At 43.1% G+C, this 25691-nt stretch overlaps 1 protein-coding gene across 1 annotated transcript in view; it reads left to right on the forward strand.

The window, feature by feature from the left end:
• The window catches only part of Oca2 (OCA2 melanosomal transmembrane protein), a 278738-nt gene extending 253379 nt beyond the window's left edge, over positions 1-25359 (forward strand). Inside the window, exon 23 of the mRNA XM_087901282.1 lies at positions 24800-25359. Within this exon, the coding sequence (XP_087757408.1) occupies positions 24800-24884 (85 nt within the window). The 3' untranslated portion in view covers positions 24885-25359. The remainder of the gene's footprint in view (positions 1-24799) is intronic.
• The last annotated feature ends 332 nt before the right edge of the window (positions 25360-25691 follow it).

Raw genomic sequence — 25691 nt, forward strand, 5'->3', positions numbered from 1 at the left:
ATACACACATACTACATAGGCATGTACATACACACACACTATAGGCAAACACATCACACACACATCACACACACCACATACACACACATCACACATGCACACACCACACACATACATATGCACACACCACATACACACAACACACACACATACACGCACAACACACATACACAACACACACACATACAACACACATACACACCACACACACATACAACACACATACACACACAACACACACACCGCACACCACACACACACACACCACAGTAAGTTGAAGTGTATAGTGTGAGTGTGTAGTGAGAAAGTGTTTGCAAAGCCTTTTTTTTAATCCCAGAAAGAATAGGTCATATAACCTTCTCCGTTTCCTCTTCTTTTTTGTTGGTTAAGTCCATGATTGATCTGTTTATAAGGTTAAATAAATGCCTGAAAGAAATGAAAACCGTCTGGGATGGAACAAGGCTAAATATTCTAGTTTTTGCTTTGGGTGTCTTTCTCTTTCCAACCGTGTCTTCTTTACTCTAATGCGTTACTCCTTACCGTGATGTCTAAGTTGTCTGTCCTGGTTCTTAGCCTGTGACTGCTACAGGAAGCGGATGACAGTGCTTGGTGCAGGGGATGGCTACTGACCTACAAAGCAACTTCCTAGCTCTGAATGCACCCTCTTTCCTCCCATCGTGTGCGCTTGCATTCCTGTCTCTGGTGGAAACACAATGATGGGGCTTTGGAGATGGGAAGCTCTCCCAGCCGTTTCTCCTGAACCAGAGTAGTGAATGGCCTCCAAAAATGAAGTCTGAGACCTGTGAAATAAGACATGTTAGGACGTAAGGATAGGCCCCAACGCCAAAGGGCCGATCTCAAGGGACCCTGCGTGTGCCGTGACCAGCCTTCACAGGCCTGTAGAAGAAAAAGTCTTTGTGTCATTGCTGGGAAACAGTGTGTGGTTCAGTGACAGAGTCCCTCGGTCACATAGGAAGCCCTGCGTTCTTCTCTAGCACTGGGTAGAAGAGAAAGAAACAGGATCACCTTTGCTGAAAGGCAGCATCAAGTGTCATTGTTTTTTGTTTTTTTTTGTTTTTTTTTTTTTTAGAACTGTAGTCAGGCTGCCTTTCGGAAAAGAGACAATAGAGAGTTTCGAGAGTTTCCGTCTAAGCTTCAGGCAGAAAGTTTTATTAGCAAAGATTCCCTGTTGTGTCGAGCCTGGTAAAGCATCGCCTCTGTGCCCTTTGCTGTCTAGCTGCCTGATGTTCAGACTCTTTTTTTTCTGGACTTAAAAACTAAGTAGTGTGTGCAATGCGTGCCTGTCTCCGCCTTCATCTGACAGTCTGCATCCTGAGTTTCACTCTGATATTCAAGTGTCTTTTGTCTTGTGGAAGGCAATGGGGTGGCTGGGCGGAAGGGTTTGAAAAGGACAGAGCAGAGAAAGGACAGCGTAATGTCACACTGACAGCTGAGCAAATGTTCTTTTCCTAAGCCCTTTGGTAGAGCGGCGTTGCCTTTCAGAAGGCCTTGGGGAGCAAGATAAATGAGTATGCGGAGAATTAGAAGCCCCTGGTGGACTTGGAGCATCACGAGAAATGTATTATGTTGGTGTATTCCCAGCAGGGTTGGGAAGTCATGACTTTTGGTTCCTGGCTGGGGAAGGGGGTGAATCTCTGAAACACCGGTGGAGCGCCCTCTCTTGGAAGGACAGGGGAAAGCACCAGCCCCAGGGGGACTCCTCCATTGAAACATCCCTGCAGGCTAGAGAAAGCTGCAGAGTAAACAGCTATGCTGCCACCGCCATCACGTTGATCAAGAAACAACAAATATTAGTGGAGGGGGTATTTGGGGGGTTGCTTTACCCCCCCTGGCCTGGCAGAAATGTCCAGGGGTGCCAAGCTCCTGCCAGTTGGGTTTGTATAACTCATGCTTGTTTCACGCCCACATTTTCTGCAAAAATGCCACTCTTAGGAGTCTGAAAGTTGTATCTGGGCCAGTCCTTCCTGAGACTACCCGTAGCTGTGGGCGTGTCTGAGCGAATGTGTCTGCTGGAGAGGCCGCTCCTGGAGTCCTGCAAGGCAGCTAGTCCAGACAGCTGTGTGGGATAAAGGACTCCATGCAGAGTCCAAAGATTGAGAACACAAAAGATGTCAGCAACCCCATTGAAATGTTATGCTGTTTATTCGCAAAATTTCCTTTGAAGCGAGTGGGGGACCAGACTCAGCGTGGGGGTGTGGTGCGTTTTGGCTCCTGGTCCCAAAAGACCTAGGATGCAGGCATAGAAACTTACCAGTGTGCATCTCTGCGAGCTAAGGCCTCTGGAGTCTATACGCCATTATCCTGAAGCGCATTGTTTCTTGTTGTCGTATCATAATCTGATTGGCGGGTGGTGAAATCAGATGGGAACAAAAGACAATGGCACATCTGCGTGAAGTGACATATTTGCCGGAGCCCACAAGACTCTACAGTGAATGCACAGCTGACAGATTCATAAAGGCGGACCCACAAGTGGACAACTTATGGGAATCCCGTTTTGCAGAGCTGCGGGAACACTTGTCTTTTGGAAAAGTCACTGTCAAATCTGTAAAAACCTTGTGAAGCCATGATTCTTCCCTTCGAAATGGGATTCATTCCCAGAACACCTTAGCAGTGTAACCTCTGCAGTGGCGTGACCTTGCTCCATTCCCCCACATCATGAGGCCTTGGCGAGACGGCATTCACTCTTTGTTCTAACCATCAAACTTTCATAGAGTCAGTCCTGCAAAATTACCTGCTAACAGACCACAGAGAAATTTCTATAGAAGACAGGCACTGAGCAGGAAGGCAGCATGCCCCACCTTTGCTAACAAACAGTCTGGGTGTCCCCAAAGCTGGTTATCACAAAAGAGATTGAATGAGGAGAACAGGTAGATTCAGGATCCCAGGACATTTAGCAACTTTATCTAATGGTTTGGGATGCCCCGTATTTCCCCTTGGATGCTGGCTTTTTCCTGGGCAGTGTCACCTGTTCCGGAGCACTGCTGTGTCAGGCTCTACCTGCCCTTTTTGTGATTTGATATGCATATTGTCATTGTCCTTACCTGTGGGGTTTTCCAACTATGTCTATAAAAACCTAGAAACCTTGTGGAGATCCCCCTTACTCTTATTCTTCCCCTTATTCTTCTTCTCTGTGCCCCTTCACTTCACTATTGGCCCTCGCGTGAAAAATAAAGAAGATACAGAGGTAACATGATTGAGTTAATGTTTTTACCCTCAGATCCTCACCTGCCATAGACATCCAATTCTGAGCCCTAACAGGGTGCTGAGGCTGGTACTCAACGCCCTCCGATACATACTGGAATCCATCACTTTGTATACTAACCTAAACCACTAATAGAAAGGACTATTGATTTGGACTTCTCACCTTGCTACCCATTTTTTCCTCTCTGCACCTGTCTCCAGGTGAATATTAAATGTCTCCCTGAATTCCCTGTCCCAGATTCTCTGTCTTGTTAAGTAGACACAGGCTGTCTTGTCTACCTCCAGTTTAGTGAGCCTCTCTTCAATCAGGCCCTTCAGCTCCTCTGGCTCCATCTCCTAGGCAACTTCACCTCTGGTCCTAGAAACAGCTCATTGGCCAAGCAGCATGGCTTATACAGGGGCTGCTGCCTGCCAGGCTGCTGTTCAGGGGCACTCGGCTGTGTTCTTTGTCCACCCAAGGTCCTCCCACACCTTCTTAGGGCACAGTTGCTCCACCAGCATTCCAGGCTGGTCCATAGCAGCAATATATCAAAACATTAGCATGTCTGTCACCTGTTTTCTCAGGGAGATGCCTCTGCGTGTCTCCAGCTCGTTTCTTAATAGAACTGTTAAGGTTTCGCACTGTTGGGGTCTGAGAGATCTTGTGTATCTAGATAGGACTCCATTGTCAGCTCGTTATCATGGTTTGTGACCACTGTCATCCTCTCCTGGGCAATTCATTGAGCAAAGGTTTAAAAGATGTTCTTATTATAGTTTCAGGGTTTTTTTTTTTTATGAAATCATGCCTTCAGCGTTGTCAATAAGAGCTCTTCATTGGATTATATACCCCAAGAATCTGATCCTAGCTTCCTTCTAAGTGTTTTCCAGCTTTCTTTGACATTTATACCCACGATCCATCAAATTTAGTGTCAAGCATAAGGTTGAAGTCGAAATTCCCTTTCCGGACTTTGAATAGCTGGCTACTCCAGAAACATCTGTCTAAATGTTGTCCTTCCTCCAATTGTACTTTTGTCAGAACTTAGCTGGGTATGTGACAGTTTTTGACCATATGTTTTTGTAGCACCCTGTAACCAAGACCTTCCTGTTGGTGAATGTTATGACTTTTTTGCTATTTTATAGCCTATCCCTTCCCACTTACATTTTAAGAAATCCATCCTGCCCTCTTAACCCCAAACCTCCTGCAATCATCCCAATCCTCAGACAGAGACCAGGTCTCAAATCCACTGCAGAGGCCCAGTGTGGGGAACTTTACACAGCTCTTCCACACCCTCCAGATTTGGGCCAGAATGTACCTGCGCGTCTACTCAGCTAGCTGTGTCCCCATCAGACATACAACCTGGAGAAACAGTCATGTGCTCAGGTTTCATTGCGAAAACACAAATAGTATGAAAAGTTAAGACAGTATAACCCCTCCCTAAATCTTATAAATCCTCCCCTAAGTCCTATAAATCTCCAGTGGGAATTATCTGTAATAACTCAGGAACACAAATTACAAAAGAACAATCATAAACTTCATCAAAGAATTCAAGGAGTTTAAAGAAGACATAAACAAATAACCCAATGAACTTAAAGAGAACAGACAAAAGCCCAAATGATGCTGTCTTGGTGGGATTTCCATTGCTGCCACAAAGCACTATTGCTAAAAGCAAGTTGGGGAGGGAAGTGGTTATTTGGCTTACATTTCCACATTGCCGTTCATCAGTGAAGAAAGTCAGGACAGGAACTCAAACAGGGCAGGAACCTGGAGGCAGGAGCTGATGCAGAGACCATGGAGGGGAACTGTTTACTGGCTTGCTTCTCTTGACTTGCTCAGCCTGCTTTCTTATAGAACCCAGGACCACAAGCCCAGGGATGACATCACCCATGATGGGCCGGGTCCTCCACCATTGATCACTAATTGAGAAAGTGCCTTACAGCTGGATCTTGAAGAGGCATTTCCTCAACTGAGGCTCCTTCCTCTCTGATGACTCTAGCTTGTGTCAAGTTGACACACAAAACCAGCCAGTATAGATGCCCAAAGAAATATAAACTTAGACTGAATGACCGAAAAAAGCAAGTCAGGATTTGAAAACGAACTTGAATAAAGAGATGTAAATTTTAAGATAAGCTTTCCTGTATCAAGAAAAAAAAGTCTTGTTCTGAATTTGATGGAATTGTTTTAATCTTATAATTAATTGGGACTTAATTGGTACAATTATTATATTGGGTGTTTCCTTTGCTTTCCACTCCAAGTGTCTCCGTTTGTTTTCTCTGGTTTTGTTCATTGCCATGTTGTACTTTACTGCAGATCTGTACTGTGAAGGATTTAAGGTCAGACCTAAGTTGTTCCTTCTCCCTTCTCATTTCTTGTTATTATTTAAATTTTCGTCCTATGAATTCACTTTATGCACTGCTGAGGGACATAAGGATATCTTCGGTGATTCTATACAGTGCATAGATCCCTGTACGATGTCCCCTTCCTTTTTCCTTCTCTCCCCACTCATGTTAGTCCCCTTCATTTCCTGAGGCTGTGCCACTTATATTTTTATGTCATGTATACATACATTTTATACTGGTAAAAATCTATGATCCAAATATGAGAGAAAGGGTGATTTGTCTTGCTGAGTGTTGCAAGGGAGAGAGCGCTTGTTTTTCCTGGCCACCCAGCTAGCTTACACCCCCTCCCCCCCAAAAAATCACACAGAAACTGTATTCATTAAAACACTGCTTGGCCATTAGCTCTAACTTCTTATTGGCTAACTCTTACATACTACTTTAACCCATCTCCATTAATCTGTGTATCGCCACGTGGCTGTGGCTTACCAGAGATTCTAACCGGTGTCCATCTCTGACAGAGGATCCATGGCTTCTCTCACTCTGCTTTCTTCCTCCTAGCATTCAGTTCTGTTTTCTCCGCCTACCTAAGTTCTTCCCTACCAACCAGGCCAAGGCAGTTTCTTTATTCATTAACCAATGAAAGCAACACACAAAGAGAAGGACCTCCAACACCAGCTGAGACGGACGGTTTGCTCAATATGATAATCTCTACTTGCCTTCATTTGGTTCATGTTTATGGCTGAAAAATTCCATCCAGTATATATATTATGTTTTCTTTACCTTGCTCCTCTAAAGCTGGTGGTGGTTTCACTGCTTAGGATTATGACCAGTGCTTCAATAAGCATTGATGTGCAGGTATTTTTTCAGTTTCTTGATTTGGACTCCTTTGGGTAAATACCAAGGACTGTGGGGTGTCACGGAAGAAAGGGAGATTTATCCTAGTGCTTAGTGAGGTCTCCATGTTGATTCCTAGGGTAGCTGGACTAGTTAACATCTCCACCAGCAGTGTCTAGAGAGGTCTCCATGCTGATTCTTACCGTGATCAAATTGTCTTCATTACAGGTACACAGGATAACTCAACCTTTAGAAATCACCAAACATAATTCATTGCTTTGTATGAAAACCACAGGGTCATCTCAATAGATACAGACATGGCCTCTGACAAAATCCCCCATCCCCGCATGATCAAAGTAATGTAGTGGAGAGGTTAAGGATGAGGGAGCAAACCTCAGCATGATAAACAGTGTGTATGACAGATCTGTAGTAACTGCCATACTAAATAACCGAAAGTGTTCCTACAAGGAGCAGGCACCAGGCATGGGGTCCGCTCTCTCCACTCTTCTTCCATACAGTCCTGGATGTCTTAGCTAGAGGACGATGGCAAGCAAAAGATGCAAACGGGATACAGAGAGGGAAGATAGATGTCTGCAGTCTCTAATTGCAAATGATAAAGTTATATACCTGAGCCACCCTAAGGAAAGACTCCATGAGGAAATTCTTAGATCTTAACAGTTTCGGGATTGCCTAAAAAAAAAAAATATTACCATGCTATCAATTTAGACAAAGAGGTGAAGGAGAGTTGCAATGAAGGTTTGAAACACCGAAGAAACTGTAGAAGATGGAAAGATCTTACATGCTTGTGCTGGCTAGTCTTGACACAAGCTAGAGTCATGTGAATGGAAGGAACTGCAAGTGAGCAAATGCTTCCATAAGATCCAACTGGAAGGCATTTTCTTAATTAGTGATTGATGGGGGAGGGACCAGCCTATTGTGGGTGGTGCCATCCCTGAGCTGGCAATCCTGGGTTCTATAATAAAGCAGGCTGAGAAAGCCACAGGAAGCAAGCCAGTAACCACCCCTCCATGGCTTCTGCATCTGCTCCAGCCTCCTGACTTACTCAGTGATGAGCAGTGTTATAAGCGTAAACTGAGTCAAACCTTTCCTTCCTCATGTTTCTTTGCTCATGGAGCTCCATCACAGCAATAGTAACCCTAACTAAGACAATGCTTGTAACATGATGGGGCCTGTTTATTGGGGTTTCTGTCCCATCCGGTACCCCACAGCTGGCAAGCCCCAAAGAAAATCACACAGAGATCTCTATAAGTTATAAAGCTGATCAGCCCATTAGGTCAGGCTACTTATTAGCTCTTGTAGCTTATATTAACCCATTATTCTGAACTATGTTAGCCATGTGGCTCAGTACCTTTTTCAGTGGGGTGGATCACATCCTGCTGCTTCAGTGATCTGAACAGGAGTGGGAGGAACCAGCTTCCTTCTTTCCAGAATTCTCCTGTTCTCATTGCATTACCTCTACTTCCTGTCTGGTTTTCCTGCCTATACTTCCTGCCTGGCCAATCAGCATTTATTTAAAACAAGATTGACAGATTACAGACAATTCTCCTGCAAATGCTCATGAATTAGGAACATTAATATTTTGAAAAGGGCTGTCCTGCCAAGAGAAAGCCTCATTGAAATTCCAATGCCATTCTTCACAGCAGTAGGAAAAACATTAAAATTCGTGTGGATGCACAGAGAACCCAGATAGCCAAAGACATTTTGGGCAAGCAGAATAATGTTGAAGGGATCACTGTGTCTGATTTCAAGTCTGTAGAACCACATGCCAAAATTGTGCTTCTGCTGCTCTCTCAATATTCTTTGGAGGGAGCTCAACTGGCATTGAACTTTCAGTTTCGGTTTTCATGTCTTCATTGGTCAGACAGAGAAAATTATATTTGATCTTATGTGGTAGTCCTACTGGGTTCATTGTTTCCTGAGTAGTTTTGTGAGCCGTTTTTTGCTTTTTTACACTTTTCTGTAGGTTTCCTGACATTTTCTGAATAAATCATGACATTATTTGCTAACAAGGGGAGTTTTGTTCCTTCCGGTTTCCTCTCTATGCCCTTTAGAAAATATTTTACTTAGAAACTTTTTAATACAATACAGTTTGATCATGTTCCCCCCCTCAACTCCTTTCAGATTCTCCCCTGCCTTCCTGCTTACCCAACTTATTGTTCTCCCTCTGTCTCTGTCTTTCCCTCCATTCCTCACCATGCTACAAAAAAAAAAATAGTCAAGACAAACAAAAAAATCCAACAAGACAAAAAGTACCTAAACAAAACAGAATGCAACAAAAAGCCACAAAAAGCCATGGAGCACATTTGTGAGGTCAGGTTCATCTGTGTGTTTCGCTGAGGTTGTCACACTGGCTGCGGCTTTCCTGTCATGTGTCTGCTCATGAATGAGCAGAAGCATTATGTTTTTACTCACGCCTTCTGGAAATACATCTGTAGGATTTGTATTTCTAAATGTTGTATGGAATTTACGGACTGCACAGTCTGGGTTGGGGGTCACAATCAACCAGGATCAGGATCATACCAAGTACGGTCGGAGGTCTCTAGACCAGAGGATGGGAGAGAGGAAAGGCAACGGTGGTGCGCCATTCCTTGTGGCAGGGGTTGGCAGTCCTCAGCCAAGCACCACCTGTGACCCCCACCAAGAGCCCTGGTGCTAGGCGGTCGGGTACCATTGTACTGAGAGAGCACAGGGTGAGGAGGTGGACGGGAGGGAGAGGCCGAGTGGTTCATAGGCTGGGGAGAGAGGCACATCTGGAGAGGTGAGGATGGTGGGGAACGGGCTGATGTGGATGGCCTGCTGGCCACCCAAGTCCAGGGAGATGTCTGGGCATGGGCTATGACCATGGGCTCTTGTCTTGGTCTGGGGCTCTAGAGCAACTGAGCGGGGCCTGTGTTGGTGGCTGTGGCTCCTGTTGGCACTGGGCGATGTGCAGAGGCCTGAGGTTTGGGCTATCAGTGGGGGCTACATCTGTGTCCAGGGGACATGCTGCCACTTGGGTCAAGCTACTCTAGGTGTCCTTGGGCCATGGTGATAACCTGCCCTGGGGTTGCTGCTGAAAACCATGTCTAGGTCTGTGTTCCTGTCCTGGCCACGTTCTGTTGGAGGTTCCTGAGACCATTGAAGACCTTACTGATTTTTGGTGTCTGGGCCACTGCCTGAGACCATGTCAGTGTTCAAGGGCCTTGCTGCAGTGGGAGCTGTGTTGGTTTGAGTAGCCTGCACAGCCACCTGGTACCAGGGTGACATCTGGGCCCTGAGCTGCTGTCTAGGACCATGTCTGGGTCTGTGGTCCTACCCCAGGCAGCACATGTGTCACATGTATTGATGTCTGTGTCCCATATTGCCACCAAGGCCACATAGAGCCTCTGACTGTGGCCATGAGGGTATCTATTGGCCATTACTGCCACCAGGGATATCCTCATCTGAGAGGCCTGGACTGTCACCCAGGGCCATGTCGGGGTCCATAGCCCTATAGTAGCTAGGGTCCCAGTTGATATCTGAGGTTCCTGTAGTAACCGAGGGCCATATGGATGACTGGGGTCTGGTTGGCCATCTTGGACCATGTCGGTATCTGAGGACCATGATGTACCTGGGGTCATCTGATCTGGGTGACTGAGGCTACCTTCTGGAGCCCTGGAGACATTTGGGCACAGTCTGCTGTCTAGAGCCAAGTCTGGGTCCATGGTCCTGTGGAGGCCAGGGTCTGGGTGATATCTGTGACTCCAGTTGCCATTGGGGGATCTACAGATGTCTGGGGTATGGTTGGCCACTTGGGACCATGTTGGTGTCATGTTGGTGCCTGCGGGCCATGCTGCTGCTGGGGCCGTGCTAATCTGGGTGGCCTGTCCTGCCACCAGGACTTGGTGACATCCAGGCCTGAGCTGCTACCGAGGTCCATGGTCCTGCTGCAGCTAGGACCTATGGTTATATCCGTGGCCTGTGTTAGCATAAAGGTCATTGGAACCATGGTGTTCTGAACTGGCCTTATGATGACTGGCTCTGCCCCTCTCTGGATACTGTAGTCAGAAAGTTGGTCCTACCCCTCGGAGGAGAACTCACCCCCACACTCAGGAAAGATGACCCTACCCCTCACCGTGGCATGTACCTCACCTGGAACCACCCTAGAGCTGACCCTGATGTTCGGGAGGCAGGTGAGCCAATCCTGAGGACACAAGAGCAGGAGACCTGACCCTGTCTCCTCTTGTCTGCCATGTGGAAGCATGAGTGAGAGGAAGATACCCTCTCCTCATTGCTCATTACTACCTGTGGCAGGTGACAGAGCTGGCCCTGGGGTCACAAGAGTGGGAGAGCTGACCCTGACCCTCGTGAACTGCAGCTCCTGAGAATGCAGTTCTGCTTCCCACAAGAGCTGTCCCGGGGTGCAAGTGAGCCAGTCCTGAGGGCTTGAGAGTAGGAAAGTTGATAGCTCCAAATCCTTGTGTGTCCTTTACAGCAGCCAGGAGAGCAGGGCCTACACCTTGCCTGAGCTAAGAGTAGAGCTGGTTGGTCTTGGTGATTTGAGTGAGGGGGACCCAGATCTGATGGCCTGAGAATAGAAAACTGGTCCTGGACCTTGCTGTAGGCTGCACTGGATGGGCTGGAGAACTTGCCCAGGTAATGATCATGAGGGAAAGCTGGCAAGCTGACCAACCCAGCTACTACCCAGGCCTGGAACCAGGGCTATGCGTTCCACCTCATCTATGAACTATGAGCATGAGAAGGAGAGGAACCTACAGATCCAATACAGCAGGATCTTCATGACACAGGACAAAAACAGGATATTTAGTAGGATCCCCAGTGAAAGTCCATTATCGACGATGTAGCAGAAACCTGAGACCTTGTGCTAGACCAATGGTTCTTGGCAATTAAAGGTGTATGGACTAAAGAGTGAACTGTGTAACTCAAGAGCCCACACTACAGCTTCCATGATAAAATCCTTCTTCTTTTTGGTTGTTTGTTTGTTTCTGGTTTTGTTTCTTTGTTCTAGTTTGTCTTTGTGTTTTCTTTCAAATTTTATTTTTATTTGGTGGGGAGGTTGCCAGGGCAGAGAGCAGGAGAGAGGAGATAGGGATAAGTGGGATGGAACCAGTAAAAGTCTAAACAAACAGACAAAACCAGCAAACAAACAAACAAACAAACAAAACAAAGCAGCCTGGTCTATGGCAGTTTTGTTTTTGCGTTTTGAAAGTCTTGTAACTACAAACTTAATTTTAAAAAGTAAGGTATGATCCTAGCCCATGGTCAGCCTTTGCAGACTTACCCTTTGACCAGCTGAGGGTATGTGGCGCTCTGCTGGCCAGGTTCATTTGTGCCTGTTCTGATTTTGGTTTGGCAGTTTAGATTTGCAGATGTATTTTAAAAGTCACCTCTTGGTTGCACTGGATTTCCTCTACTCTTTTTCTGGTTTTGCTTTTGTGTATTTATGTTCTTATCTTTATTTATTTATTTATTTCTTCTGTTTGGTTTGGGTTTGCATTTTAGTTCTTTCTACTTCTTTAAATAAAAATCTTACGACAGGTACAAGAGAGGGACCACTGAGGGAGTAGACCTGAGCCAGAGAACTCTGCGGACTGCGCCCAAGCCAGGGACCACCATGGGAGTGGGTCCAAGCCGGGAAACAGGCCTGAACCAGTGACCTCTGCAGGAATGAGCCTGAATCAGTGACCTCTGAGGTAGCAGGCTGGAGACAGCAACCTTCAGGGGAGACGTTCCAAACCAGTGACCTCCACCAGAACAGGCCTGATCCAGTGACCACTACCAGAACGGGACCAAGGCAGCAACCACAGCAGAAAGAGTCCCAAACAAGCAACCTCTGTGGGAGCAGACCTAAATGATCCCCCCCCCCGCCATATTGCAGCACAACCAGGAGAGTGACCGGTGGGGTAACTAGAATCTGGAACCTTGGCCCTGACTGCACCATGAGGTGCTACCATCTGAACCTTGGATCCAATGGCAACTGGAAGATTGATCACCAGAGACACAGACAGAGAAAAAGATGAGAAGACAAGTTAAGAACACATGTAACACCACAAAGAGCCACGTGACACCTGTAAAAACTAGTGACCCTACAACAGCAAGACTTGAACAACCAAATATAGATGAAGCAGAAGGAAAAAATGACCTAAAAAATAACTTTAGGGGAATGTTTGAGGCCCTTAAAGAAGAAATGAAAATTTCCCTCAAAGAAATGGAGGAAAAGACAAAAAAATTGGAAGAAATCAACAAATCCCTTAAAGAAAACCAAGAAAAAGCAATCAAGCAGGTGAAAGAAACTATTGAAGACTTGAAAATCAAAATAGACACAATAAAGAAAATACAAACCGAGGGAATTGTAGGAAAAGAAATCACGAGAAAATGATCAGAAACCACAAATGCAAGCTTAAACATCAGAATACAAGAGATGGAAGAGAGGATCTCAAGTGCTGAGAATACAATAGCGGAAATAGACTCATTGGTTAAAAAAATTAAATCTAGCAAAAACTTAACACAAGATATCCAGGAAATATGGGATGCCATGAAAAGACCAAACCTAAGAATAATAGGTATAGAAGAAGGAGAAGAAGTTCAACTCAAAAGCACAGAAAATATATTTAACAAAATTATAGATGAGACTTTTCCCAACCTAAAGAAAGATATGCATATGAAGATACAAGAAGCTTACAGAACACTAGACTGGATAAAAAAAGTCCCTTCACCAAATAATAATCAAAACATTAAACATACAGAATAAAGAAAAATATTAAGAACAGCAAAGGAAAAAGACCAAGTAACATATAAAGGCAGACCTATCAGAATTACACCTGACTTCTCAATGGAAACAATGAGAGCCAGAAAGTCCTGGTCAAGCATTATGCAGATATTAAGAGACCATGGGTGCCAGCCCAGACTACTATATCCAGCAAAACTTTCAATCACCATAGAAGGACAAAACACGATATTCCACAACAGAACCAGATTCAACCAATACCTAGCCACAAACCCAGCCCTACACAAAGTACAAGAAGAAAAATTTCAACCCAAGGAATTTGGCTATATCAACAAAAACACAGACAGTAGATGATCTCACAGCAGCAAATCCCAAAGAAGGGAAAAACACACACAATAACATCACCAACAATAAAAACTAAAATAACAGGAGACAGCAATCACTGGTCATTATTTCTTAATATAAATGGACTCAACTCACCTATAAAAAGGCACAGGCTAACAGACTGGATATGAAAACAGAATCCATCCTTCTGCTGCTTACAAGAAACACACTTTAACCTCAAAGACAGACATCATCTCAGAGTAAAGTGTTGGGAAAAAATATTTCAATCAAATGGACCTAAGAAACAAGTCAGTGTAGCTATCCTAATATCTAGCAAAATAGGCTTCAAACTAAAATCAATCAAAAGGGACAAAGAAGGTCATTACATATTAGTCACAGGAAAAATCCATCAAAAGGAAATCTCAATACTGAACATCTATGCTCCAATTACAGAGGCATCCTCATATGTAAAAGAACACTTCTAAAGCTTAAATCATACTTTAAAGCCTACACACTAATAGTGGGAAACTCCAACACTCCCCTCTCACCACTGGACAGGTCTGTCAGACAAAAACTTGACAGAAAAATAAGGGAACTAACAGGTGTTATGACACAAATGGACTTAACAGACATCTATAGAACATTCCATCCAAACATTAAAAAAATAGCATTTTCTCAGTATCTCATGGAATATCTTCAAAAACTGGCATATACTAGGTAACAAACCAAACCTCAACAGATAAAAAAAAATGGAATAACTCCATGTATCTTATAAGATCACCATGGTTTAAAATTAGAATTCAACAGCAACACTAATTCTAGAAAGCCCAAAAACAGATGAAAATTAAACAATGCTCACCTAAATCATCAATGGGTCAAGGAAGAAATTAAAGACTTCTTAAAATTAAATGAAAATGACCACACAACATACCTAAATTTATGGGACACAATGAAAACAGTGTTAAGAGGAAAGTTCATAGCACTAAATGCCTACATAAAGAAGCTGGAAAAATTTCACAAACAATGAGTTAACAGAACATTTGAAAGCTCTAGAACAAAAAGAAGGAAACTGACCCAGGAGAACTAGATGTCAGGAAAAAATCAATTTGAGAACTGAAATCAACAAAATAGAAACAAGCAAACAAAAAATACAATACAAAGAATCTATGAGACAAAGAGCTGGTTCTTCAAGAAAATCAACAAAATAGATAAACCTTTATTCAAACTAACCAACAGGCAGAGAGAGAATATCCAAATTAACAAAATCAGAAATGAAAAGGGGACATAACAACAGACACGTAGGAAATCCAGAGAATCATCAGGTCATGTTTCGAAAACCTATACTCCACAAAATTGGAAAACTGAAAGGAAATGGAAAATTTTCTGGATAAATATCACTTACCAAAATTAAATCAAGACCAGGTAAGAAAATTAAATAGACCTATACCTGCTAAAGAAATAGAAACAGTCATCAAATGTTTCCTAACCAAAAATAAAAAATAGAAAATAAAAAAATAAAAAAACCCTAGAACCAGATGGTTTCAGTACAGAATTCTACAAGATTTTCAAAGAAGAACTAATATTAATACTCCAAATTTTGTTCCACACAGTGGAAACAGAAGGAACGTTGCCAAACTCTTTTTGTAAGGCTACAATTACCCTGATACCCAAACCACAGAAAGACATTACTAAGAAAGAGAATTACATACCAATCTCACTCATGAACATTGATACAAAAATACTCAATAAAATGAACGCATCAGAAAAATCATTCACTACGATCAAGTCAGTTTCATCCCAGTAATGCAGGGATGGTTCAACATATGAAAATTTGTCAATGTAGTCCACCATATAAACAAACTGCAAAATAAAAACCACATGATCATCTCATTAGATACTGAAAAAGCCTTCAACAAAATACAACATCCCTTCATGATAAAGGTCTTGGAGAGAGCAGGGATACAAGAAACATATCTAAACACAATTAAGGCAATATACAGCAAGCCAACAGCCAACATTAAACTAAATACAGAGAAACTCAAAGAGATTCCACTGAAATCAGGAATAAGATAAGATTGTCTACTCTCTCCATATCTATTCAATATAGTTCTTGAGATCCTAGCTAGAGCAATAAGACACCAGAAGGAGATCAAGGGGATACAAATAAGCAAAAAATAAGCCAAACTCTTACTATTTGCTGATGATGTGATAGTTTACATAAGTGACCCCAAAAATTCTACCAAAGAACTTCTACAACTCATAAACACCTACGATAATGTAGCAGAATACAAGATTAACTAAGATAAAATCAGTAGCCCTCCTGTACAGAGATGATAAAAGGGCTGAGAAAGAAATCAAAGAAACATCACCTATCAATAGCCACAAACAGCATAAAATATCTCAGAGTAACTCTTACCAAACAAGTGGAAAACCTGTATGACAAGAACTTTAAATCTTTGAAGAAAGAAATTGAAGAGGACACCAGAAAATGGAAATATCTCCTGTGCTATTAGGTAGGCAGAATTCACATAGTAAAAATCGCAATCTTACCAAAGCAATCTACAGATTCCATGCAATGCCCATCAAAATCCCAGCAAAATTCTTCACAGACCTTGAAAGAATGGTATTCAACTTCATATGGAAAAGCAAAAAACTCAGGATAGGCAAAACAATCCTGTCTAATAAAAGAACGTCTGGAGGTATCACAATCCCTGCCTTCAAACTCTACTACAGAGATACAGTACTGAAAACAGCCTGGTATTGGCATAAGAACAGACAGTAGGACCAATGGAACTGAATCGAAGACACAAATATTAATCCACACACCTATGAATACCAGATTTTTGAGAAAGAAGCAAAAAATATAAAATGGAAAAAAGAAAGCATCTTTAACAAACAGTGCTAGCATAACTTAATATCAACAAGTAGAAGAATGAAAACAGACCCATATCTATCACCATGCAAAAAACTCAAGTCCAAATGGATCAAAGACCTCAACATAAAGCCAACCACACTGAAACATATAGGAGAGAAAGTGAGAAGTACACTGAAACACATTGGCACAGGGAATCACTTCCTAAATATAAACCCAGCAGCACAGCCACTGAGAGAAACAATTAATAAACAGAACCTCTTGAAACTGAGAAGCTTCTGTAAAACAAAGAACGTGGTCAACAAGACAGTAGCAGCAGCCTACAGATTGGGAAAGATCTCTATCAAACCCACATTGGACAGAGGGCTGATCTCCAAAATATACAAAGAACTCAAGAAATTGGACACCAAAAGAACAAATATTCCAATAAAAAAATGTGGTACAAACTTAAATAGAGAACTCTCAACAGAATAATCTAAAATGGCATAAAGACACTTAAGGAAATGTTCAACATCCTTAGTCATCAGGGAAATGCAAATCAAAACAACTCTGAGATTCCATCTTATACCTGCAAGAATGGCCAAGATCAAAAACACTGATGACAATGTATGCTGGAGAGGATGTGGGGTAAAGGGAGCACTCCTGCATTGCTGGTGGGAGTTCAAACTGGTACAGCGCCTTTGGATATCAGTATGGTGATTTTTCAGAAAATTAGAAAACAACCTTCCTCAAGATCAAGCAATATTACTTTTGGGTATATGCCTAAAGGATGCTCAATCGTACCACAAGGACATATGTTCAACTATGTTCAAAGTAGCCTTGTTTGTCATATCCAGAACCCAGAAACAATCTAAATGCCCCTTGACTGAAGAATGGATAAGGAAGATGTGGTTCATTTACACAATGGAGTACTACTACACAGTGGAAAAAATAATGACATTTTGAGATTTGCAGGCAAATGGATGGATCTAGAAAACATGATACTGAGTGAGTTAACCTGGACCCAGAAAGACAAATATTATATGCGCTCACCCATAAGTGGTGTTTAGACATAAAGCAAAGAAAAAACACCCTACAATTCACAATCCCAGAGAACCTAGACAACAATGAGGACCCTAAGAGAGACATACATGGATCTAATCTACACGGAAAGTAGAAAAAGACAAGATCTCCTGAGTAAATTAGGAACATGGGGACCAGAGGACAGGGTAGAAAGGAATGAGAGAGGAAGGGAGGGGAGCAGGGCACAATAATAAATAAATAAATAAACATGAAAAAATTCTTACATTTTAATCTTTAGATCTGAGATTTTGAAAACATGAACTTTCAGTTCTGTAATCTCCCTTTCCATCTGTGATATATAGTGTTCTTGTTCTCATTAAGTTCCACTATTGACATTTTTCTCTGTAAAGCATCTCACGCACAGGGAGTATTGAAGCATGTTCTTTGATTTCAAGCTACACGAGCGTTTTTTTTTTTAACTTTTCTTCTATTGGTTTCTAATTTAATTATATGTGGTGGTGATTATTTTAAATCTTGAGAGCTTTATTTTATGGCTCAGGATATTGTCTATTTTGGCCAATTCTTCCTGGACCCTGAAAAGAATGTGCAGTCCGCTGTTACTGGGTAGAATGTGTAATGGACTGCACATGCTAGCTAGCGGACGAGGCTGTGTAGTCTTGCTTGATTTCTGCCGAGACACGCTGTCAATGTAAAGGAAGAGTGACATGTTCAAGGTCAATGCAGGTTTGACATCCTGTAATTCATAGGTATATTGCCATTCTCACCTGCTGTTTTTGCCAGTGTTTGTCTGATGTAGTACCAGGTTTTCTGTTTGGAAAATGCTTATTTAGAACAGCTCTTGGTAGATCGGGAGCTCCATCCTCAGTTTCAAGAGGTTCCGTTTATTAATTGTTTCCCTCCGTGTCTGTGCTGCTGGGATTATACTTAGGAAGTGGCCTCCTGTGCCAATGCATTCAACTGTATGTCCCACTTTCTCTCCTATATGGTTCAGTGTGTCTGGCTTTATGTTGAGGCCTTTGATCCATTTGGACTTTAGTGTTTTGCATGGTGATAGATACGGGTCTATTTTCATTCTTCTACATGTTGATATCCAGTTATGGCAGCACCATTTGTTAAATATGCTTCTTTTTTCCATTTTATATTTTTTTGCTTCTTTGTCAAAAATCAGGCATTCATAGGTGTGTGGATTAATATCCGGGTCTTCGATTCAGTGGATTACATTGGTCCTCATTGTCTTGTAAGGCATCATTAAAGTCAAGACTGTGGCCTGCTGTGCAAGTACTGATGGGAAGTATTTTCTTATCTTTGAAGTGAGTCTAACTAGTATTGAGGTTTTAGTCACAATTTCTGTGCATTCATTGCTAAATTTCCTTCGCTCTCATTACAATTTATGTGACATGAATATTGCCACTCTTTTTCCTCTCGTCAGTGTTTGCACGGTTTCTCCTCTATATCTTCTTATTTTCAGCCAATCCCTGCCACTGAAGGGAATTTCGTATAGACCGAATGCAGGGTATTTAAAACGTCATTATCTAATCTGTGTTTTTCATGAGCATATTTAGGCCTTTCACGTTTAATGTAGTTAGTGATTGGTTGTGTTCCAATGTGCGATTTTATTTTTTGCCTTCTGTTGATTTTCTCTTTTGAGTTCCTTCATTTCTTTTCCTGCCTTCTGGTGGGTTCCATGCCATTTCTTAGAGTTCTTCTGTGCTGCTTTACTGCCAGCGGTGGATACTCACACAACACTTGCTGCTGCTGTTTCACTGCCTTGGGCATTTGAAAACCTCACTTAGCTTAAACCTCTTGCTGCTCACTCAACTCCGTGCCGCAGTTGTTCCAAATAGCCCTGTGTCATTTTGAGGATTGCGTCAAAACAGTGATATTTTAATTTCATTTCTCTCTTCTTTGGTTTTAGTGCTGAAGATTGAATCCAGGACCTTGTGTATACCAGAAAAGTGTTCTATCAGTGAGATATCTATCTATCTATCTATCTATCTATCTATCTATCTATCTATCTATCTATCTTCTATACTAATTTTGTTCAATTTTTAATTAACCCATACTTGAACATATTCATGTGTTCATGAGTATATGAATTATGTGACGATGAAATTGAGGTAATTAGTATCCTCTGCCACCTTGAACATATGTGGTTTCTCGGTGATTAAACACTTAAACTCCTTTCTAGCTACTTCCATCTTTTTCTTCAATCACACAACATCATTTGAAAACTGTAGAGAGGGACTGAAGCATTTGTTTCTCTTATTGTCCTTGCTGGTCCTTCGGTTCTTCTTGCATGGTCTCCTTTCAGGAGCATTCTTGCCATAGGCTGCCCTTTCTGTTTCCCTTGTCCAGGGATGGGATTTGGAATGGATCCAGGAATCTGTTCTCATGCTGGGCTGCTGGTTTCTGATGCGAAAATCCCATCTCGCCTCTAGTGCCACTGTCATTTCTCTCACAACTTTATAAATTCTTTTCCTACTCAGGGGGCTTAATTTGTTGCCATACATTTGAGCAGAGGCTCGCAGCACCTGGGAGAAGACCCAACACTTAAGCCTTCAGAGCAGTGGTTCTCAGCCTTCCTAATGATGAAACCCTTTAACACAGTGCCTCATGCTGTGATGACCCCACCAGAAAACTATTTTCATTGCTACTTCTATCATAACTCTCATGCTTCTTCTGTTATAAATTATAATGTAAATATCTGTGTTTTCTGATGGTCTTAGGTGACCCCTGGAAATGGTCTTTTAATTCCCAAAAGGGTCTTGACCCACAGGTTGAGAACTGCAGCTTTAGAATGACATTCTTTTGGTGGGGGAGGGTGTGAATTTTAGCTGTTGTTCCTTTGAATACGTGTGTGTGTGTGTGTGTTTGTGTGTGTGTGCACATCTTCCCTCATTCTCCTTCTGGCGACACAAGTTGGAGCTTTGTAATGTGGGGTCCCAAGGATCTGTACTTAGCTCTCCAGTCTGCTTTTTCTCTGGCGAGTGACTTTCTCTTTTCTAGGTTTGTGATCTTTCCTTCACATGTTTTCTTACGTTATGGCGCCCACCAGTTGGCCTGACTTTTCCATCTTAAGTCCTGAACTTACAGGTCCACCTTTGACGTGCTGTTGCTCATTTGAAGCTATTTCCCCTGCCCCATTTGTTTCAAGTGTGTTTATAACTGCCTGCTGGGGGCTCATTTACCTTGCATCTCCTATTTCCCCTCTCAAGCCTCCCAGCTGGGGAGCCACAGACCTCTTTGCTTCGAAGCAGGGGGAATTGTCTAGGCTCCCAGGCTCTCTATAGCTCTCCCCTGACTCCACGGGAAGAGAATTCAACACAGCCTCGAGAGGTGGAAGTCCTGGCTCTCTCTGTGGCCAAAGAGGCAGACTAAAGATCTTCGTAATAAAACTTCCCCATAGGGTTTGCCTGTATCTCAGCAGTTACCAGGTACAGCTTCCACTGCCTACCTCGACTGCCCCTTTCTTACTCCTTTGATTAGAGCAGGCTTTTCTTGGGGGCCCTTTTATTTTGGGAATCTACTGTCTATTGAGTTTCCCGTGTATCAGCTTCCTAGGGGGATTCATGGAAGATGGGGGAGGGCAGCTCACTGACATGCCGTGTTTTGTTTTTTAGGATTCTCAGCTACCCTGCCATTCTGTTTCTTTTGGCCCTTAGGATCTTCCGTTGTTTTTTATAATGCCCAAGAGTCTTGGCTGTGCTCAGAACGGAGCAGGCACTAGGAAGAAGTATACCTTCTTCATCTTGCTTCAGAACCGGAAGTCTGTCCTGTAGTTTTTGAGAATCACGTAATTACATTCTCGTTTCCAACAGAACCCTGTGTGTTGTGTAGTTGGGTTTTCCCTTGTCAAAAACATTTCATGTTCCTGTCTGTACTGGTTAGTTTTTATTGTCGATGTGACATGAACTAGAGATACCTGGGAAAGTGAACTTTCGTTGAAGAATTGTCTCCATTGGATTGGAATGTGGGTATGTCGGGGGGGCATTTCTTCATTGATAATTGAAGTAAAAGGACCTAGCTCAATGGGGGTGTACCTTTCCTAGACCAGTAGTCCTAAGCTGTATTTTAAAAGACAGTTGGGGAAACCACAGGTAAACAAAGCAACAAGCAGCTTTCCTCCATGGCTTCTGCTTCAGTCACCTTTCTTGAGTTCCTGTTGCATGTCTGCACAATGGGCTATAACCTGTGAGATAAAATAAACCCTGTCCTTTTCAAGTTGGCTAGGGCATGGTGATTGTCACAGTATAGAGCAGAGACATACAGAAAGAGAGGGGGAACAGAAACTGAGTGGACCATTGTGCGGAAGACCATTGTTTGGGGAAGATGCTGAAAACATTGGAACACTGGGCTGGAAAATTCCCCGAGCACTCAGAACTCAGTGAGCTGTTCTGTGGGAGCTTAGACAATAGGAGAATAGAGAATGATGCAGACAACAGAGGCCTGGTTGGTGAAGTTTTCCAGGGAAGCAGAGCTGGAGAGATGGATCATTGGTAGGAGCCCTTGTTGCTCTTTGGTTCATAGAACCCATGTGACAGCTAACAACTATCTCTGTAACTCTAATTCCAGGAGCTCCTATGCTCTTGTCTGGTCTGCTTGAACCAACATGCATGTGCTATACAGACATACATGCAGGCAAAACATCCATGCACATAAAAAAATCAAAGTAAAGAAATAATTTAATTTGTAAGTGAACTTTACTGGGGCAAAAGATGAGGTCAGCTGGGCCTGAGACATCAGCTGTGCTTTTTGAGAGATTGGCATCATTGAGGAGGAATCTTCTCGGCTAGGAAGTGTTGTCTCCGGGTCAGCTGTAGTGCAAAGGGGACCAAGGCAGCAGAACTTGGCAAATAATGTATAAGAGCTGCCTAACTACACTGGGGTTGAAGCCATGAAGGGGTTATGGAGGGCAGCTGAGGCTTGGTACCCTATGACTTGGCTGAAGTCTCTACAGTGAGAATGGGGAGACCATTAGCGACGGTACAGCTCAGGTACGGTGGACTCCCTGCGAGTTTGCAGGACATGGAACAACTACTAGAGACAGTGGCTGATGTGGAGTACAGTCTGGCACTTGAATTTGTGTGTGGCAGTGGAAGGCAGAGCTGGAGAGGGGCTGATCAAGCCCTTCAGAGCTCTGAAGATCACGCGTGGGTTCCAGATGTCAGACACTGAGCTGCGGAGTTGGGATTTACACTACTGAGATTGCGTTTTATTAAATACAGTTATTTTATATCCATATTCTTCCCTTTTAGAATAAGAATGCATATAACTGGTGTTTCATTTGAACAGAAATCCATCGTTATGACACTTGGAATTTGAAAGAGATCTTAAGTTTTCAAAGTATTGACAGTTTTATAGATTGTGGGACTTTTTAAAAGCGGGATTGTGTTTTAAATTGTGTTATTAATGATATCCTTAGATCTTAGGGACAAACAAGAAAGGAAAGGTTATGGTTTAACAGCGATGTGTTCGTGTGTCAAGTTGACAAGATAGGGCTTTTCCTAGTCGGTTTGACACGGACTAGGGACACCTGGGGAAAGGAACCTCGATTAAAGAATTGCTTTTATCAGACTGTCTTGTGAGCAGGCCTATGGGACGTTTTCTTGGTCCCTAATCAATGTAGGAGGATTCAGACCTCTGCTGGAGGGACATCCTTGGACCAGGAGGCCTGAGCTGTATAAAAAGGTAACTGAGAAAGTTACGGGGAGCAAGCAAGTAAACAGTGTTCCTCCATTTTTGGTTTCTTTTGTTGAACTCTGACTTGAATTCCTGCTTTGCCTTCCCTGGATGATGAAGGGTAATGTGTAAGATGAAATAACTTCATTTCTCCCTGAGTTGTCTTGGGTCATGGTGTCTATGACAGCAACAGAAAGATTAAAACACCATGCAGGCTTCCTCTGGCTGTGTGCACGCTCTGACCCTGTCACGTGGTATCGATCAGATGTGGCATGGGCAGTGACTGGCATTGGTTGAGGGCTCACTGCACAATTACCCCTTATTCTAAGGGTTTATCGATGTGAACTCATAAATTCCTCATAATGACCTTCCTAGTTAGTCGCATCCCTACTCAAATCCCACACATATGCCATTGACTGCAGATGGAAGTCATGTTGTCTGTTACCTTCTTTAGACGAGAGATGGTCTTATCTCGCGATCCTACCTTTCAACTCCCCCTAAGTGAGAGAGACTTTGTTGATAAGCTTATGACTTCCTTTGGAGGTCTATAGACTGACGATTGCAACTGGACACAGCGGAAGAAGGCATCCAGAGGTGATTTTGGAGAGAAAAGGACGGTGAGAATTAAACCCAGATCCTCACACATCCCAGACAAGTGCCAAAGAGTCAACAGTGGCACTGTGTAAAACATGTGCCAAGAGGAAGAAATCTGGAGCAAACGTGGATGATTGAAACAAACATAGCCCAATGCCCCAGACTCACGGACTCGCCAAAGCCTGTTCCGGATCAGCCCCAGGGAAATGGCAAAACCTTCCGCCAGCCGTGTGTGGGTGTTGACAATGTGTATAGAAAATGTAGACCGCAGCTTTCTTCTCGGGGTTACTTGCAGCCCGAGACCGCTCCCTTTTAAAGACCTGCTCCTGAACTTGGGTAAACCTACCTCCCTGTTTAGCTGCATACTGTAATCCTGCCTCCTCGTTCAGCTGTATTCAAAAGCCTGCCTCATTGATTTTGATGTATAAGATAAACAGAGAGTTTCCAGAGAGCTGCTGCTGTGTCTCCGGCACAGCCCCCGGCCCGCCTCATTTGTAAGAGTCTCTGTGTGGTGATCCTTTCTTCATTCCCGATTGCCCCAGCTGGGGCAGTTCCAACCGTGCAGATCATAGCAAGAGGCTCCCAAACAGTGTCCCCTGGCGACACGGAACTCACATCGGTCAGATGAGGGAACACCCCCGTGAGAAGCCCGAAAATAAAGAAAGGAGCCTGACTCTGTGCAATGGGCATGAAACGGAGGACACGGAATCTAGAGAGACAGTATACATTCAAACTTTGAAGATTTTAGGGAACTACAGGGATAGGGTAAATGTATGACAGCATCAGTTCTTAGACTACATGCAGGAGACTGCTACCAAGATTAGCTGAACCCACCTCCTAGTTCGGCTGTATACAATAAACCTGTATCCACATTCAGCTGCAGACAATAAACTTGCCTTCTATGTTCATATGTATAAAATCAACACCCTGAGTTTCTGGACCGCTGCTGGTGGAGTAGAGTTGTGGCTCACGTAATTACAGCTTTAACATATGTGTGTCTGTATGTCTGTCATCTGCTCATTCCCTCACTACTCGAGTCAGGTTTCTAGGACCTAGGCACATGAGTTATAGCAGAAATATTTACAACCTGAATGGAAGATCAATTTTTTCTTACATAAGATTCTGGGTCCATTCTTTTGCAATAGCATGATACATAGAGAGTCTGCATCTCTTCGTTCTCACCAGAGGCGTCTCTCTCTGTTTTCCAGGCTGGGCTTCCCGATGATGCTCGTGTCCTGCACCATAGGGATGTGCTATCTCCTGATGGCCCATGTTGTGGTGGGATGGAATTAATAGCTAGCCATCGTCTGAAGACCAAGGGAAACCGATCATCCCCAACATCAGCCGGGAGACTTCCCCACAACACCTCTGCGGAAGACAAGGGGCTTGCCACGCCACACACGGGAACAGAGCTCGATCCATAACCGTGCTGTTCAGGGAGATGATGGGAAATCACAGTGTCCTTTCCCTGCAGATCAAACATGAGAAATACAAGTTAACTCACCAAGATTCCCTACAGAAAAATGTGTATATTTCAAAACCATTTCTTGCAGTTCTATATGAGATGGCACAAATCCACCCAGGTAGCTGTGCCTTTTACTGTCAATTCTTCTAAGGATAAACACAGGTTTTCTTTACATACCCCCCATTTTAAAAATAGCCACCATTCAGTTTGTATTATACCCCTTGAATATTTCTCTTTCTGGGAAGACAAACACCACTGTTAAGATAACATTTTGTGTATTAAAAAATAAAGAATTTCGTGACAGACGCTTTTGCGATTTATTTGCCATAGTAGTTTAGTTGATAGCGAACTGCATTTTGTCCGTTCCTATTTTTTCTCTGGAATTTTAAAATTAGTGCTTAGAAGTCTAGCGATTTGATTTGCAGAAGACTAGAAATGTCTTTTAAGTAGCGGTTTTATATTAACAGCCTAGAACAGTCATTTTCCATTGTGAGAACGCACACGCTGTTTCCATCCATTTCGTCAAAGCTTGATCGATAGGCTCACCTCTGTTGCTGTTCAACAATGTTTTAAGGTGAGGATCTTCTGTGCTCCCATTCCATGTCAGGCAGAAATATTAGATAGCAAGGAGTCAG

Source organism: Myodes glareolus, chromosome 24 (genome assembly GCF_982192425.1).
Source record: "Myodes glareolus chromosome 24, mMyoGla1.1, whole genome shotgun sequence".
In the NCBI taxonomy this organism is placed as follows: Eukaryota; Metazoa; Chordata; class Mammalia; order Rodentia; family Cricetidae; genus Myodes; species Myodes glareolus.